Source organism: Neofelis nebulosa, chromosome 12, assembly GCF_028018385.1.
Source record: "Neofelis nebulosa isolate mNeoNeb1 chromosome 12, mNeoNeb1.pri, whole genome shotgun sequence".
Taxonomy (NCBI): domain Eukaryota; kingdom Metazoa; phylum Chordata; class Mammalia; order Carnivora; family Felidae; genus Neofelis; species Neofelis nebulosa.
In genome coordinates, this window is record NC_080793.1 from 80,440,903 (window position 1) to 80,459,030 (window position 18,128).

An 18,128-nucleotide genomic window follows, 5' to 3' on the forward strand; every position below is an offset into this window, starting at 1 on the left:
CTCCTTCATGTTAAGAAAGAGAAGACTCAAGGGAATCACTTACACAATTTGAGAGGGCCAAATGGGAGGAAAGATGGGTACCCTGGTTATATTTGCTTTACCACTAATTCAGGTTTGCTCCCCTGATCTTATGCTACCAGATTCAAAGAGGAATTTTTAGGGGCCGAGCCAGCCAGCAAGGGGACAAGAATAGGGTCCTGGCAGATTTCCTGGTGAGAACTGGTAAAAGCACCCCGCTAGGGCAGGCACAAGGCTTGCCAAGCAGATGCTGCCTCTTATGGGACATGAAAATTTCTTCCCTGGGGCTGGGGGTGGAGGATGAATGTGACTGGATGCCTGAGTGTGCAGCTTTATGGAAGTCAGCCCCTACTCCTACCCTCCACATAGGCTGCACAGCTTCCATGGAAGCTTCTTGGCTTCCTAGGACTGAACAGAGCAGAAGGTGGGTCCTACCCTGTCTCACTCCAAAGTTGAGGGCCACAGAGAACAAAAGAGATTAAGGTCTCAGGCTCGGCCCTTTGGGCGAAAGGGCATTTGAATCAAAGGAAGGCTGAATGAGTCTGTGGGCTGGAGGCTGCTGAAAAATGGAGCCTCATTGCCAGGAGGGGACCAGTCTTGGCCTCTGGCGGTTCTGTAAAGCTAGCACATGAGGTTTCTATCCTCTTTTGTTCTTTTGCTGGAGCTGGTAACCCATGCCCAGAAAACAGGATGCCCCTCACAGCAACTAACACAAACCTGTAAGAAAGCATCCAAAGACAATATGCTTCTTAGTTCTAGGAATACATCCAATCAAAACGTATTAACTCCCTCCACCATACACCAGGCATGCTGTAATTTCATATAGTTGGAACAAATCAGCCACAACCTTTCATTTCCACGGAGGCTGTGTGCTGTAGGGGAAAGAGTAAGTGCCGTTGATAAAACTCCACGTATGCCCCGAGTCTGACACTAAGGAGTGTCATAATAGCCAGTGATGGAGTTTCAAGTTTCCTTGGAGACATGAGCAGAAATAAAGCTGGGGTTAATCTGAAATAGATGAAATACATACATTCTGCTCTATCGCCTGAAAGTTTTCACTTGAGAAATGGACTCGCCAGACTTCTGATCTATGTCTACTGACTTCTAAGAGCCACATAGCTGTAGAATGCCCCGAATTATCTCAGGGATTATAAAAGTAGTGGATTGAGAGGCAAAATCTTGGGACAAAAAATAGAATCATGATCCCAGTCCTGGAACGACTTGAAAAAAAACCCTCACTCTCAAGATATTGGTTAAGCCCAATAAGCAACCCGTGACTCTGTTTCCACATTTTTAAAGGGGAAAGAAATGCTTCTGTAAGTCTACTTCTTACATTTGTTGTGAGGCTCAGTAAGTAAAAGAAATGAAAGTGTTCTGCACTATTAAAAGCAAAATTCTTCATGCATGTAAAGCACTATTGGGATTGCTTTACAATCTGCTCAATGCAGAAGCTGGCCCTGATTTAAAACCATGGGGATTCGAGACCAGTGCTCTAACCTAACAATCTGACGGTTGATTGGGGGTGGGAGGGAGGGCAGGGTGGGTGATGGGTATTGAGGAGGGTACCTGTTGGGATGAGCACTGGGTGTTGTATGGAAACCAATATGACAATAAATTTCATATTTAAAAAAAACACATGGAAATAAAAAATCACTCAAAACGCTTAGTTTTGGCTGTCGGCAATACTGTTCTGAACAAGTTGGCTTTGAAATAATGACACCTAAAAGACCCTCTGTAGCCCGAATAAAGCCTAAACTGACTTCTGTGTGATAAGTAAGCATCCAAAGATCAGAGCCATCTAACCTCTTGTGACTAAAGACTCCAACCTCAGTCTTGTTTGTTGGCCTTAGTTGATTGACTCTTTTCCCCACATCAGCTCAGGGCTTTGCCTCCTTCTTCACTCTGGACCCACTATCTGCTTTACTCTCCTCTCTGACTTTGATCCTAAAAGACCCCACCCCACTGTGTATGTGTGCGTGCGTGTGTGTGCCTGGGTTATCTTACTTTACATGTGGAAAAAAAACTGCTCATGTTGTGTTTCTTCAAATAGAAAAGACAGATGCATTAAGGAATATTTCTTTCCAAGCAAACTTGGCAAAATAAATAAATACAATTCACAAGGTGTCGAAGCTTTCCTTTTGAGCAATTAACATTTGAGCACAGGGACCACCTTGGGAATCTGATAGAAGCCACGAACCCTTCCATATAAAAATGTACATTTAAACAGACACACCACATTTTATATATGATTTCAGGAAGCTCATGTACCCTTTGGAGCAATGAGTGGGATCTTCAGCCCACGGGCACCATTTTGAAGATTAACCTTGTTACCTGGGCTACGACTCTCAGAGTGGATACGGCCAGTTAATCATTCTATTTTTCAGAAGAGGAAAGAAATTTTCTAGGACAGGAGAAACTTGTTTCAGCTATTTTTTTGTAACCCAGAAGTCAGAATCTTACCTCTGGCAACATGATGAGGCTGAATGTCAAGATAAAGAGAACCATATTTACTCCATACATCCATCTCAAGAAGAGGAAGTATGAGGCCACTGATGAGCCAAACTGACCTACCAAAAAGAAAAGTTTAAAGATTGAGAGACAGGTCAGAATCAAAAGGAAACAAAAGCCACTGTCTTGGTTCTTTCCATAAGAGATCTGCTCCTGGCGACACTTGGGTTCTTTTCACGTGGACATCATATCGACAGTCTCTGGCGTCCTCCTGTTTCTATCCTGGAAGAGGGAAAGTTAATGGTGATGGAAGTGCTCTCTACTGTGTAGTTGCCGTTGTGTAGAATGACTGTGACCTACGCCTTTAGAGTCCATCCGAGGGAAAGCTGCCTTGTGCTTAGCAGCTAGAAGTGCTCCTTGAAGAGCCCATTTCATGCCTGGAGTTAGTACAGTTGCGTGAGCAAATACCTGTAAGGTAGTTGCTGCAGTACCTGGCCAGCAGTTTTCCGCCATTATCATGATCATTACTGCCCTTCTGCCTCCTTCCTGTCAGCCAACAAGGCTCTTCTCAAAAATGTTTACCACATCCTTTCTGGACAGCTGTCCTAACAGACTGCCCCGTGCTATTTGTCTGACTTGACTGGGATTTTTTAGGTACAGCACAGAAGCTGAAGGTCATTCACTCACTCCTCACATATTTAAAGTATCTTCTGGGACGCCTGGGGTGGCTCAGTTGGTTAAGCATCCGACTCTTGGTTGCAGCTCAGGTCATGATCTCACGGATCCTGAGATGGAACCCCATGTTGGGCTCTGTGCTCACAACATGGAGATGGCTCGGGACTTTCTCTCTCCCCTCTCTCTCTCTCTGCCCCTTCCCTGCTCGTGTGCTGTCTGTCTTTGTCAAAATAACTAAATAAACTTTAAAAAAAATAAATAAAATAAAGCATCTTCTGCCAGGAATTACTTTAGATGTGAGGCACAATGTCACAGATACGGTTGCTGCCCTAATACAACTTACATTTTAGTGAGGTATGGAAACAACAAAAATGCAGGAATTTAAAAACTAAATAAATTAATTAAATATATGTATTTATCATAATATATTATATATTATATTATACATCATATCATGTGTGAATAGCATGTATATTATATATCATATATATTATATATTATATGTATATTCGCTTTATACATTGATTAATGCATATATATTATGTGTGATATAGCATGTATGCATGCATCATTTATATGATACGTATGTATTATATATGATATATAAGATTACATATGATTATATATTTGTAACAATTACATATATGTAATTATTATAACCAGATAGGTCCTGATTATAAAATATCAAGAGGGTTGCTTTCAATAAGTTCATTGAGGAAGGTATATCAAAGAGGGTAGCATTCGAGCCTCGGTCTGAAGTTGGAGGAAGAGGCACAATGCCCAGGCTGGGGAAGAGCCGCTCAAGCAGAGGAAAGACCCAGAACAAATATCTGGAGGCAGGCAAGAGCTCAGGACAATTGAGGAACAAAGCAGAGGACTGTGTAGTTGGAGCCCAATGAACAAGGGAAATTGGTGACAGATGAGGATGGAGAGACAAGCCAACCCACACTGCGTAGGACCTCTTAAGGCAAGGTAGAAAGTGAGGCTTTTATTTTAAATGTGATGAGAAGTCACCAACAGGTGTTAAGCACCTGGAGTGGGGTGGCGGTGGGGGGACCGTGACCTTTAAGAAGTCTCCTCCACTTTGGGAAATGAATTGGGAAGGGACAGGCAAGAATGTGCCATCGACACTCGTGCACCACCGTGGATAGTGATCTGTCCAAATCGTATTTGCTGAGAAAAAAATAAAAAACATGATCTTACAACAGAGAATGGAAGAGGAAGAAAGAACAGGAATTTGAGGTCTCACGTTGAGATTTCACCAATTAACAAAAGCCAGACTTTTCTTTACCACTTAAGGTTCAACGTTAAGTTACTAGTTTCCTTAATCGTCCCAATTCCCATTTTCGGTTGCCCAAGAAGAAACAATGAACACTGGCAGTCACCCCCACTGCATCGGGCCCTTTTTCCTGACTCATTCAGCAAAATACCTCCAGTGACCAAAGCTTTTCTTGGCCTTCTGGCTTTGCAACATTACTGGTGGGGAAACATTATTGCAGAAGGAAGGAGGCTGCTATGAAGCAAATTCCAGCCTCTGCTTAGTAACATGAGGCTGAGATCACATGAGAGTCATGCTGCTATTTCTGGAACTTAGAATATTCTTTAGGTGCCACCTTGCCTATTCCCACAACACAGAGGCAATTTTTATAGAAACTTAAAAAAAGTCAATGGTTAAATGGACGTTTTTAAAAAAAAACCCAATGATTTTGAAATCTGAATCTTTGGATTCATTTCACTTTGTAGAGGGATACAGAGTTCTACAGGATTTCTGAAAGCATGTGGTTTTGCTAAACACGCCCGCAGGTGCTGTAACCAGATGCGCTGGTCCATCTGCAGAAAGGCTCAGCAGATCTGCCCCTCCCAGGACATCTGATCATCCACCTGGCTCCCAGTGATTTCATATCATTTCATGGCTGTTATCTATGTTCTCTGGTAACAATTGCCCAAGGACTGCGTCAGCCAGGTTTACTTGTCATGTTTTATTGAAGGCAGTAGACTTCCAGCTTCCTAGTCATTATAGTTACTCATTAATTGGAGAAGAAACTTTGTCTCTAGGTACCCGGAGTAAGCTTTTCCCTGAAACACACATGAGATCTTCTGGTGTAGAATCCCAAGCACGGGATGCTGACTCATGCTTTCCTCCTTCTCTCCCTCCCTCCCTCCCTCGTGGCCTTCTTCCCTTCCTCCTTCCCTTCCTTCTTTCCTCCCCTTCTTCCTTTCCTACCTCCCTTCTTACAGTTTTGCTCTACTTATTAGCACCCACGGCTAATGGTCCCCTGATTGGGACTAAATCTGGCATTTACTAAAGAGGGAAACCTGACTATAGCGTAGCTAAAAGATAATTGGAAAGAACATCCATTCCCGTGTGCTTAGTCTCTTAGATAAAATTGTAAAGAACAAGAATAGGTTGTAGTAGTGGTAATGATAACAACAACAACAACAACAACAACAACAATAACAACAGCTGGCATATCTCGCTGGTCAATTATGCATACTGAAAACTTTGGCATCAACTCATTTAACTACCTCTAGAACCCAATAAGGTTAAGTGTTATTAGGCCCACTGTGTGGATGGAGAACCCAAAAATGAAACATAAGCATTGGACTGAACCAAAACTTGACTAATAATAGTAACAGCTGATATGTAATGAATGTTTGTTTCAGACACCTGTCTTGATCTTGTGTATTAATTCATTTAGTCATCGAATTCCTGCAAGAGGAGAAATACTGTACTCTCACCTTACAGAGACTTAAGCCCGTGGGTTACACAGCTAGGAAATGATGAAACCGGGGTCATGTGGGTAGTTCTGTAGGTAGTAAATGATGGAGCCAGAGTTCTAAACCAGGCAGCCTTGATTCCTAGGTGTTTGACTCTAAATCTAGATCTCTTTTAACCACAGTGCTATATTGCTCATCAGGTAGAATCATAATCAAATTATCTTTTTAAAACTATAATATATGGAATAATTATGCCATGTGCATGTATGTCTGAAAGAATATAGGCAATATCCATGAATCAGCCAAGGCCATGCACATTCATAAATTTGGATTGTGCCCAGAAATGACCTGTTCTTTTTTTCTTTAATCTAACTAATAAATCCTGTTTCCATAATGAATTATTCATGTATTAAAACAGAGTCCTTGGTATGTATTCCAGTGAGACCTTTTAAGCTTATGCAATATTCTGGTTGTTGAATTTTCTTGCATTTCTTTTAAATTCAGGTTAAAGTTTCACCTCTCCCTCCCTCTGGTTATTTATTATTAAGGCAAAGCAATTTGTAGTCTGTCATCATGGATAACTTCCTCTTGAACAGTTGGGTAATAAGACAGGCAGACAAATATGAGCATTTCTAAATGGGAAAAGACCAATTAAATCACCTGCTGCATGAGTACAATATACATATCATCTTGTTGGGCTAGGACAAAAAGCATAGTTTCTTTCAAATTGGTCTAGGAAAATTAAATGTGGCAAATTTGATTTGCATTATCTGGAGCCAGTAAGGGGCAAAAGGACCTCAGCCTTTAGAAAAGATTGGAACATGACTGCCTTTCCCATCTCTTTTCCAATTTCCATTTAGTTAAGTTTCAAAGACCATCGCAGATACATGCTTCCCCGTCTTTGGTAGGGTACTTTCTATGGGATGGTTACTATGACCCAAGGACTTTGCTAGTACAGTCTTAGAGAGGTTTCATACTTTTCAACTAACATAATAGCCCCAGAGTCTATGGTGTATTTATGATTATCATTATGATCATAATGCATTAAGCATCTTATAGAAGATGAAGTATATAATTAAATAAATAGCTCATTCAAAACTAAATGCATGAGAAAATGGAAAATAATTCCCCAAGTAGGATAATGATCAAGAAATTCTATAACTACCCATCCTGCCATTGCCCTGGTAGAATCCACTCTGGGAACTGTTGCCAAAGAAAAGTTTATAAAATGTTCTGTAAAGTGATAAATGAGCAAGCCACATTGAGGAAACCACAAGCTTTGGACCCAGACAGACTTCACCTTGCATTTCAGCTCCTCTAGAGACTAATTCTGGTACAGTTAGGTTAATGTGCACATTGCATGCATGGTAAAGAGTATATGAAATGTCTGCGGAGTATCTGAGTGATGCTCAAAGGGCAGTGGTTGTGGCGATTGTTGATAGACTAGAAAATGAGGGTCAGTTCTTCACAGGGAGGCATAGCACCATGAAAGGTGAAGAAATCAGGGCAACCTAATCAAATCATAAATTGCATAAGGAAGAGAAAGTAATGTGCTTGACATCATCCAGCTGACTGTTCCAAATTTTCTGGAGGAAGAAGAGAGGAAGGAAAATAACTAAGAGTATAACAGAGTGGCCCTCAATCTGTCTTCCCCACAGTAACACACATGATAGATGGTGGCCATGTATGTAACTCATTCTTGTGTGAAATTCTGGCAATAAAAATAATCCCATCTGTTTCTGGCCTCCTCAAGATAGGCTACTGCAATGCAAGCGGGCATGACATTGTTATTGAGACAAGTTAGAACTGCTCTAGTGTACCTTCGAAATAAAAAATGTGCAAATGTACATATTTTAATGATCATTCTTACAAATGTATGGGGATACATCTCAAAACTGGTCAAGATTCAACCCTATCATCTCACAGGTGAATGAGACTGAGGCCCAGAGAGATTACATGACTACCGAGGAGCAGAACAGCTAATCTGTAGCAAAGCAAGAGCAGAACCCAGAGTTCTTTCCACACAAATTGTATCAAGATCTTAATGTTCCAAATGTCTTTCTGTTCCTCCATACCTCTCAGGTTAGCGTATTTCAGCTGCACACTTGAAACCTAAGGATTCCGTGACGTCTGTTCTTTTCTGACGTGTCTAAATTCCTTTTTCCACTTCCTAGAATGGTAGACATGTGAGGAATGTCTACTCTTTCATTTTATTCAACACATATTTATTACAGTCAAATTCTAGGTCTGGCAATCCAAGAGGAAGAGAACCAAACCTCTTCTCTCATGTCTATTCGAAGAAATAAGCACAAAATAAAATGAAATGAAATGACAGTTAAAAATTAAATTTAAGGGGTGCCTGGGTGGCTCAGTCGGTTGAGCGTCTGACTTCGGCTCAGGTCATGATTTTACCGTACGTGAGTTCAAGCCCCCCATCGGGCTCTGTGCTAATAACTCGGAGCCTGGAACCTGCTTCAGCTTCTGTGTCTCCCTCTCTCTCTGCCCCTCCCCCACTCACACTCTGTCTCTCTCTCTCTCTCTCTATCAAAAATAAATAAATATTAAAAAAATTAAATTTAAAATACAGTATTTAAAAAAAATTTTTTTTAACATTTATTTAGTTTTGAGAAACAGATTGAGACGAAGCGTGAGCCGGGGAGGGGCAGAGACAGGGAGACACAGAATCCGAAGCGGGCTCCAGGCTCTGAGCTGTCAGCACAGAGCCTGATGCAGGGCTCGATCCCCCGAACTGTGAGATCATGACCTGAGTTGAAGTTGGAGGTTCAACCGACTGAGTCACCCAGTTGCCCCTGTTAAGATGCATTTAAAAAGAAATCACATTCATAGTTTTTTAGAGCCTTTTTTTAAATGTTTACTTATTTTTGAGATGGAGAGAGACAGAGTGTGAGCAGGGCAGGGGCAGAGAGAGAGGGAGACACAGAATCCAAAGCAGGCTCCAAGGCCTGAGCCATCAGCACAGAGCCTGATGTGGGTCTCGAACCCACAAACTGTGAGATCATGACCTGAGCCAAAGTCAGATGCTCAACCGACTGAGCCACCCAAGCACCCCTAAAATACAGTATTTTAGATAGTAAGTGTTAAGGAAGAAAATAAAGTAATAATGTGATCATGCAGGAATATGTGGAAGTGTAATTAATTAGCTGATGTGTTTTTAATTCATTGCCACTTGATAATGAGAGACAGAGGACTGAGGATAGGCACTCCTAAAACATGCCCGATCATGTCCATGAACTATCCATCAACTGTGTTATCTCCCTGTGGAGCCTCCATTTTAATTATGCAACGCCAAGTTTAACCAGCAGGAAAATCTGCTTCTCAGTCTGAAAACTCAGGGAGGAAATTCAGATCCTAGTCGAAACTCTTAGAAACCAAAACATGGCAAGATTATGCTCACCCTCGTTTTAAATATGACCCTTTTCCTTTATATTCTGTATTCTTTCTTATTTAAAAACATTATTTATTACATTTACAATTTTTTTAAATTTTTATTGGCTTTATTCCAAGCCTAGAGCACTGTTCTAAATACGCTTTTGATCAAGTATATTCTCCTGACTTCTCTGTACCCTGTGAATACTGTATAAAATGAAGGCACAATAACGTAATGGTATTCACATAACAAATTCCTGGATGGTGATGTGATTAACTTATTCTACTTCAGACGTGAAAATGAGGCTTTAAGATTTCTTCACTCTTTGTAGACATTGTTCAATTAGATTATTGTCTAAATCTCATAAGAGTATATATTTTCAATGTCATGTTCATTGCCAAAATAAAATCACTGCCTTCCCAATGATATATATGACTCAGTGTCACTGTGCACAATATTGACTTCCCTGTATAGGAGAGAACACAAGGTCAGAATGAGAATATTTTGGTCTAATATAGGAAGGGAGAGTGGAGTCTCCAGGGCTGTGACTGGTGAGTACTAACAAATTTTCACAGTAAACAAAAAGAATGTTAAAAATGATAACTTTTGTTTGTTTGTTTTCTTGTTTTTAATCTTTCCAATAGTACAGAAACCGAGAAATACATCTGATAAGCTTATGAAGCAACCTTCCCATCTAATGAGATCTCATGAGTACTTACTTTCAATTGCTTTGATTTTGTTTTCCCACGGGACACAAGCAGCTTTGAAGTTTTCAAAATCACGAAGAAATTTCGCCCATTTCTGAAAAGAAAGCCAAATAGAATAATAAAACCTAGCCTCTTGTTTGTCAAGATGTTTTATCCTCCACCCCATCCCCAAATATCACAAGACAATGAACTTGGAAATATCTCTCTAGTGCCACATAACGCTTTTTGTAAAAAGAAAAAAAAAAAAAAACCAGTAGGATTCACTTGCTTCTCTGTTCCCCACCCACCTTCACACCAATCCAATTAAAAAAACTTTTATGGATCCCCTATTTTATAAAAAATATGCTGAGAAAGATCTGTTTATTCTTCCAGACAATAAAGGAGCAGGGACTGGGGTAGCACCTACTAAGTTGACTGGCAAATTGTATATGTTTAATTAAATACTTGTTGCATGAAGAAATTAATGAACTCTGAATAAGACATCGTTCCTGCCTTGAAGGGCTTCTGAGACTATTAGAGTAAGCTGTACCTAAACAAGTAATTTTGATACAGGATGGGAAGTGTTATGACATGGGACACTTTTTATTCTGGGAGGGGTAGAGCATCTAACTAAATGGAAAGTCATGGTATCATAGGAAAGGGAGGAAGAAAAAGAATCATACATTAGCTTTTTTAAAAGCTTATTTGTTTTGAGAGAGAAAGAGAGAGAGTGCAGGGCAGGGGGAGAGAGAGAGGAAGAGAAAGAATCCCAAGCAGGCTCCACACTGTCAATGCAGAGCCCGATGTGGGGCTGGGTTCCACGAACCATGAGATCATGATGTGAGCCGAAATCAAGAGTCAGATGCTTAACTGACTGAGCCACCCAGGCCCCCCCTACATTAGTTTTATAAAAGACCTTCCTTCCATTTTACTCCACAATGTTGGGCCATCCATGGTCAAGAGGACCACAAGGAAGAATGGGAACAGGGAAGCTAACTTTGCATATGTGCACATAACGCTGGGATAATGTGTGAGATGGACAGGGGCAATAGAGCCCAAATAACAGTATGAGACAAGTCTGAATTTCAAAAGGTTACCCAACCTAGAAAGAGCCCAAATATCCATCTACAATAGAATGGATGAGTAAATAGTGGTACTTTCATACAATGGAATACAACACATCAATAAAAATGAACAACTACCACAACACAGATGTGTCTCATGAATATAATATTGTGTCAAAGAAGCCAGAAACAAAAGCATAAATATTATGATTCCATTCATTTAAATTATAAAGACAGACTTATTACTCCCTGATATATATCATAAATCTATATTTCATATTTAAGGTGTGAATTTTATTCACAAAACCCCATCTTTATGGAAATGAATTCAGCCTACAAGTGGTATAACAATTATAAAAAGGGGATAATAATACCTATATACCTATTTTGCTTTGAGAATTAAATATGGTACCTTCATAGAGGGATTCGATTCAGTGCTTGGCATAAGTAAATACTAATGAAATGTTAGTTTCTTTTCTATCTTTTCCAAGGATCTATGTTTATATTACTATATCATTTGGGGCTTTTTTCATATTCTATTCAATTTATAGTTAATGTTCCTGGTAGCTGTATGGCCCTGAAACTTGTAGATAACAACTTATAGAGCAACAAACTTTGACCCAGAACCCCTTAACTACCAGGGAATGGAAGTGAAAGGGGCACAATCTTTACCATTTCAGAGTGATAAAATCACAAAAGTAAGTCTTTTTGCCATAAATCACCATTTCATTTGAGAGGCCGCCATCAAGAATATACAACATCGACCAAACTGAGTTGTGAAAAGGCTTACCTTAGCCATCATCATCTTAAATGCAAACCACCGCTTTCCTTTTCCTTTCCCAAGGGCTCCTTCATTTTCACTCACAAATTTTTTTGCTTCCCTGAGAAAATAAAACAAAATAAGGGGTAAGAGGGAATGGGGTATAGGTCGAGATGCATAGAATAGAGGTAGTGGACATTTCATTTTATCAGGTTTGTAGCCTTAGTTCTTCCAGACCCTTAGCACATGAATTTAAGCTCTATTTCAAGCTCCGGACTCGTAATAGATGTTTAAGCTTTTTAATTCCGGCCAGGAAGAATAAGATATTTTAGTCTCACTTATTAATCAGCTGGAGTCATCAAAAAGCAAGGAATTTATGCTAAGTGTCAAAATCGAGAACTCTAGCTCTTTTCATTTCCACCACATATAAAATTGAATCCAAAGTTGACTTCAGCTTCTGGCAGTCAGAATGTTTATTTTAAAATATTTTCTCTTCTTCTTTTTTAAGGGTTCCTTTTGTAAAATAAGGCAAAGAGTTTAGGACAAACTGACATGGAGCACAGTTACTGACCTGGTATTTAATCTCATAAAACCAATTATGAGTTGAAACAAAAATGTTATGTACAGCAAATTGGGTTGAGGGAAGAAGAGAAAGGGAAGGAGTACTTTTGGCCTCACATTCAGAAAGGGCCTCAAAGATAAAGTTTAATATTATTCCCAAATAGTTATACCTTTCAGTAGTCACACTTAGGTCTCTCTGTATGTGTGTGTGTGTATAGAAAAGCATCAGTTCACAAAAATGGAGAATGTTAAATATACTATAATTTTATAAACTCGGCTGGCCAATTTTGCTATTGCTGTTTGTTTGATATACAAAAAACTTTAAAAAATAGAGGTGGCCCAGGTTTGTCTTGACTTTTCGGGACAGCAGAGGGCATAACCCAGGAGAACCCAAACCTGAACTATGGTTCAATAGCTGCAACATCATCCTTTGGTTGGAAGGCCGCTGGACCGTGAGATTTTACAGAATATTATTAACACAAAAAAGCAAATTAAAGAAAAAATGAAAAGTCAGTGAAGGATTTTTTTTTTTTGGTAAGGTGTTCCTGAGTAACAGTTCTAAACTCAAGATTTTGTAATACCCAGGGATGGAAACACAACATGCACCTGCTGACTTACCCAATAACTACACAGTGGTGCCTCTTGAATTGCCTGGGCATGTGAACCCACCCACATTCTGCCATAAAAACACAAGTGCAACGGAGAAGATTCACTTTAGGCATCAAAGAGAGCTCCCAAATTAGTTCCTTGATGGCAGAGATGAAATCCTGTCCTTGTGTATCTCCCACAGCGCTGACCACTACTTTGACCAGAAGAGGATGCTTAATAAAACTAGACCTTCTGGAAGTGGAGATGAGAAGCATAACTTGGGATAGTTACCAGATTGGGGAGAATCTGGTAATTGTATTTTCCATATTAATTGATGCTCAAATACAAGGTCATTCCCAAATGCTGGGATTGTACCCTTCTTCAGGAGTCTACTCAGAAACTATGACAGTCTCCTGGAAATGACAAGGGTTACTAGACTGGCCTTGTCAAATGGCCTGACCATTTGACATGACCTCAGAGCTACGAAGATTAATTTGATAATGGTTTCTAAAACACTCTACAGATCCTAAAATGTTTAATGCAGCCACATCACAAAGTATAAACTGAGCTCTCATGGCTGGGTTTCTACATCCACACAATCAGAAAGCGCATCACATTTAAGCCTTAACTATGTGTTCTAGAGAAGACAGGGCAGGAGTGAGTATGGCACCTCGCTGACATTTATAAAATGTTGAAGTGACCTACACTAAACTTGACTCTGACTTGAGTTCTCAACCAGCCTCTGATTTGTCTCTGTGAGCAGGGGAGGGGCAGAGAGAGAGAGGGAGACACAGAATCCGAAGCAGGCTCCAGGCTCGGAGCTGCCAGCACAGAGACCGACGCAAGGCTGGAACCCAGCAGCCATGAGATCGTGACCTGGACCGTAGTCGCAGGCTTAACCAACGGAGCCACTGAGGCGCCCCTGATTCTCCTATTAATACTTGTTTCAAAACTGAAAATTTGCTCTAACATGATTGATTCATTACAGAAGAATTTAAGCATAACACAAATTTTGCGTTTGCTGACATGAGATTGTATCTGCAAGAAACTCGAGGGGAATGCAGAAAACCCGCATCCAGCTAAACTTAGCGTATTCACGAAACGTGCACACCTCACCCGGCTACCTCACTGCGCCCCCTGCCTTATGGCCGCAGCCATTCACAGCTGGTCTTAAAGAACTTCCTCCAAACGCCACATCCCAAATTGCAAACCTGTTGAAGGCCAGTTCCACGAGCAAGCTTCAGGTCTTTTGCAAAGGAAACTGCCATCATTTACTGTAGCTTTTCTGTATCTCTTAACCACTTAGCGTGTGCAAAATGTTGCTGCCGTTTTATACCTATCTTTTTTAATGTGTCACTGATGATATTCCTGAGTATTCTTCCCTTATTCCCAGGTTTCCTATCAGCCCTGTGGTTTTCATTGCCCTATTTTGCATAGTGTGGTGGATTTTAGGTACCCATACAATGTATGACAGCCGAACTGACTACAATTCAACTATTTGGTATCGAGAACTTTGAAATTCGTAAAATCAGGTCTACATAGGAATCATCACATCACTTTATTATAGTAAAACATATAAATAGAGAGTCAAAAATTCTTCCTGGTAGTAAAATCAAAATCTGTTTTTCAAATGTAAAGTGCCTACTTTATATGGGCATATTTGCTACTCTAGATACTTAGTTTGGTCTATAGAGTTACATCACTTTCTAGATGAGTGGCCAATTAGAGAACATGACTGCTCTAAACAGCCATTATTCTACTTCATATTTCTGACAAGATTTTTAATTTTGTGAACTGATGATTATGTAATAGGATCATTAAACTGGCAAGGTTTAAGAGAGAGAGAGAGAGAGAGACGGAAGTCAGGGTTATAAACAAATTAAAATCATCACAAAATTAATGGAACCTATTTCCATGGCATGCATAGGGTTTTTTGTCAGTTATTATAAGTATAATTTTCCCCGGAGCCATCTAAGCAAGGTTTTATCGTTTGCCTCCTCAATTGCCAAGTTTTTCCTGATGCTAGGCACAGTTTCATACTTCCCTCCAAAGCACTACCGTCCCCCACCCTCAACATATGTATTCTTTTGTTTTTTTTTAATGTTTATTTATTTTTGAGAAAGAAAGAGACACAGAGTGTGAGTGGGGGAGGGACAGAGAGAGAGGGAGACACAGAATGTGAAGCAGGCTCCAGGCTCTGAGTTGTCAGCACAGAGCCCGACGTGGGGCTCGAACTCACGAACTGTGAGAATGTGACCTGAGCCAAAGCCGGAAACTCAACCGACTGAGCCACTCAGGTGCCCCTCAACATGCACATTCTGACGCTGGATTTCAGATACCAGCCTGGACCGAACTCAACTCCATGTAATCTCGGGGATACATTTCTTCTCTTCCCTAATGCCTTACTCCCTCCTCCATTCTCCAAAAGGCCTCTCTCTAGTTTCATTCCTGAAGGATCCTTGAAGAGCCATTCTAGCTCCTCCTGCTCCCCACTGCCCACCCTTGCCAAAATAAATTCTAGACTCAACACATCAGAAGTCTTGTGGGGGTGTGGGGTGATGTTAAGACAAAGCCAGGGGTAATGGAGTAGCCAGAGAATAATTTTTTTTAGCAAGTACAGATTCTTGAAATTCCTAATAGGATGCTCTTCGGATATAAGGAAGAACTCTCGCAGCTTGCTGGTCTAGAAGAAGGGACATCAGATGGGAAGACGTAGGCAACTCTGAGAGAACATCCTTTCACACTATTTTCAAGGCTAACCTTTGTAGTGAGCTGCATGACCTCGAGATGAAAAACAAACAAAAAAAAAGTAGTACGGCCCAATCCCATCATCTCCAATAACAGATTTCTTACCCAGAAGACAGCATCTTTCATTGTGCTATTAGAAACAAGATACAAAAAGAAAATATCCAATATGGAGAGGAGCACTGACTGATACTTATCACACTCAAGTGCCCGTTACGGATAGCAGAATCCAAGTAAATAAAGAGCAGAGCCTTCGAAAACTGTAAAGCAAGACAACTTCTTCATGGTTTTCTTACAGTTAATCCATTTTCCTACCCATTTGTATTCATCTGGATAATTTAAAGGGATTTTTTTTTTGACACAGATAACATGAATAAGATTGTGTGGATAAACTTGGAATATCTATTGGCTTCGAACCATCCAAATGTCTGACTGAAAAATGTGTGTCATTCCCTTGAACTGCATTCAAAAAAAGCTGCCTGCCAAGACTGTAATCCGGTCCCCAGGTCTCGGAGCTCCAGCCGGCCCTGGTACAATATGCACAGGTCCATGAGCTGTAACCCCAGACCCAGGGATAAATAATTGAGTGAGATCTATTTAATGACAATGATACCTGGCCTCATCATTCATTTATCAACCCCTTGTGTTGGTAATTAGAATAATAAGGTTTCATGGGCTTTCAAGAATGCTTTCACAGTTAGTTGGAGGAAGACACTTTGGTCCAACTTACAAAATAGATAATTTACCCATAACACATGATACAACCCTGATCGCCCAGGGGAGTCAGGACATGCAAGGTTGCCTTTGACACATTCTCATCCCAGGAAACATGTGCTCTGTTTGGGTTAGGTTAAGTTGACTTTTCTTCCCTCTTGTTTTCAGTTTGATAGTACGATTGGGCAACCAACTTCTTGCTCAAGTAAATGAAAGACATTTCAAAACTAGTCTTCAAGGCAACTGTAATCAAAACTTGTACTCAGGAACTCTTCCCAGTAAAGGGATCTGGGGAATGAGAAGCCTTTTCTTAGTAAACACAGTTGTTAAAAAAAAAAAAAAAAAAGACCAATGTAAATTGACTCAAAGTCAGAACTCTGACTTTTCCTAAAACAGTACTGAGTAAATTGAAAGAAAGGAGCAGAGGTTGGAAGCTATTCTAAGCACAGAGATTGGAAATAAAGACTATAGGCTACTAGACTACTAGGTAATGTAATTCCATAATGAGACTGGCGGCATTATTTAAAATCATCCTAATCCTAGAAGCGATGATTCCAAACACCTGCGTTTTGTTTTGTTTTGTTTTTTATAAAGGAGACACTGGTGGAAGTGGGTGCAATGGTTTGAGGCTGAGTTGCTATCCCTATGAAGTAAGATCATAATAGCTCCGTCATGGGGCTGTCCTGTGTTTTACAGGAGATAATGCATACAACACGTTTAGCAATAGCACATGTAATGGGACCATGGCAAATCGCAAGAGCTCTATAAACAGGAACTATTATTCATAGCCCTAGTACTGGTAGTGCTGACTTCAATTTTTGTGCCTGAGTCTCCAAATTACAAAGTTGAGAAGCAACTAGATATTTCCAGGCAAAAACCCCTCAGAAAGCCAGTCCGTTTCCCTTCACATGATGAGACGTGGGAAGAGCGGGAATAGTTCTTGCCACTAAATGAGCAAGAGAGGAACCAGCCCCGCATTTAAGACGCAACGTGAGGGCCCTGGTGTCGGGCTTCCGAAACCCCGCTTATGACTCAGCCTGAGAGGAGGCAGCAGTGAATTCCAGCCTGAGTCCTGCTCCCCCCGGGGCTGTGCTGCCTCTGAGAGCTCAGGTCAGCCGGGGAGTCTCTGTGCTCAGAGGTAAAAAGAGATCTCTCTCTCTCTCTTGAATAGGACTATATGCCGTTCAATTTTGTGATCTGTGTCTTATCTGCGAGACACGGGTTTGGATCCTGGCTCTGCCATAGACTAGCTGTGTGCTCTTGGGAGAAGATTACTAGACTTTATGGATCCCGAGGGTTCTCACCTGTAAAATGGGATCAGCAACAGTAATGGCAGTGTCAGCTAACATACAGTGAGTGCTTGCCGCGTACCAGTTATGATGGATGCCCATCGATTCATTTTCTCCCCCACAAAATCCAGCAAGGCAGGAACTATCTCAGAGATGAGAAACTGAGGGTTGGATTAATGGAATAAAGGTCCAAGCTTACCCAAAGAGTAAGCGTCCCAGCTTGGCTGGGATTTGAGCTCAGTGTCCCCCGCCCCACGCCAGTTTTCCCCTAATAACAGCATCATCTACCTCGTGCGACTGGCATATGGACACATATGAGACGACATAAGCAAAGCAGTGGTTGCTACACTTAGCCATTTTTTCTAAGCATGTGTTGAGTGTGTTTGTTCTTAGCAACGCGTTCAGTGTTTTGAAAGAAATAAAAGAAACATTGATTCTTTTCTGAAGTTCAAACTCTGTTAAGAAAAATGAGAT

General features: G+C 40.7%; 1 protein-coding gene across 1 annotated transcript in view; it reads right to left on the reverse strand.

Moving 5' to 3' along the window:
* The window catches only part of TMC1 (transmembrane channel like 1), a 123,342-nt gene that overhangs the window by 60,547 nt on the left and 44,667 nt on the right, over positions 1-18,128 (reverse strand). Inside the window, exons 5-7 of the mRNA XM_058693236.1 lie at positions 11,788-11,878; positions 9,967-10,048; positions 2,479-2,585 (exon numbers count right to left, since the gene is read on the reverse strand). Of these exons, the coding sequence (XP_058549219.1) occupies positions 2,479-2,585; positions 9,967-10,048; positions 11,788-11,878 (280 nt within the window). The remainder of the gene's footprint in view (positions 1-2,478; positions 2,586-9,966; positions 10,049-11,787; positions 11,879-18,128) is intronic.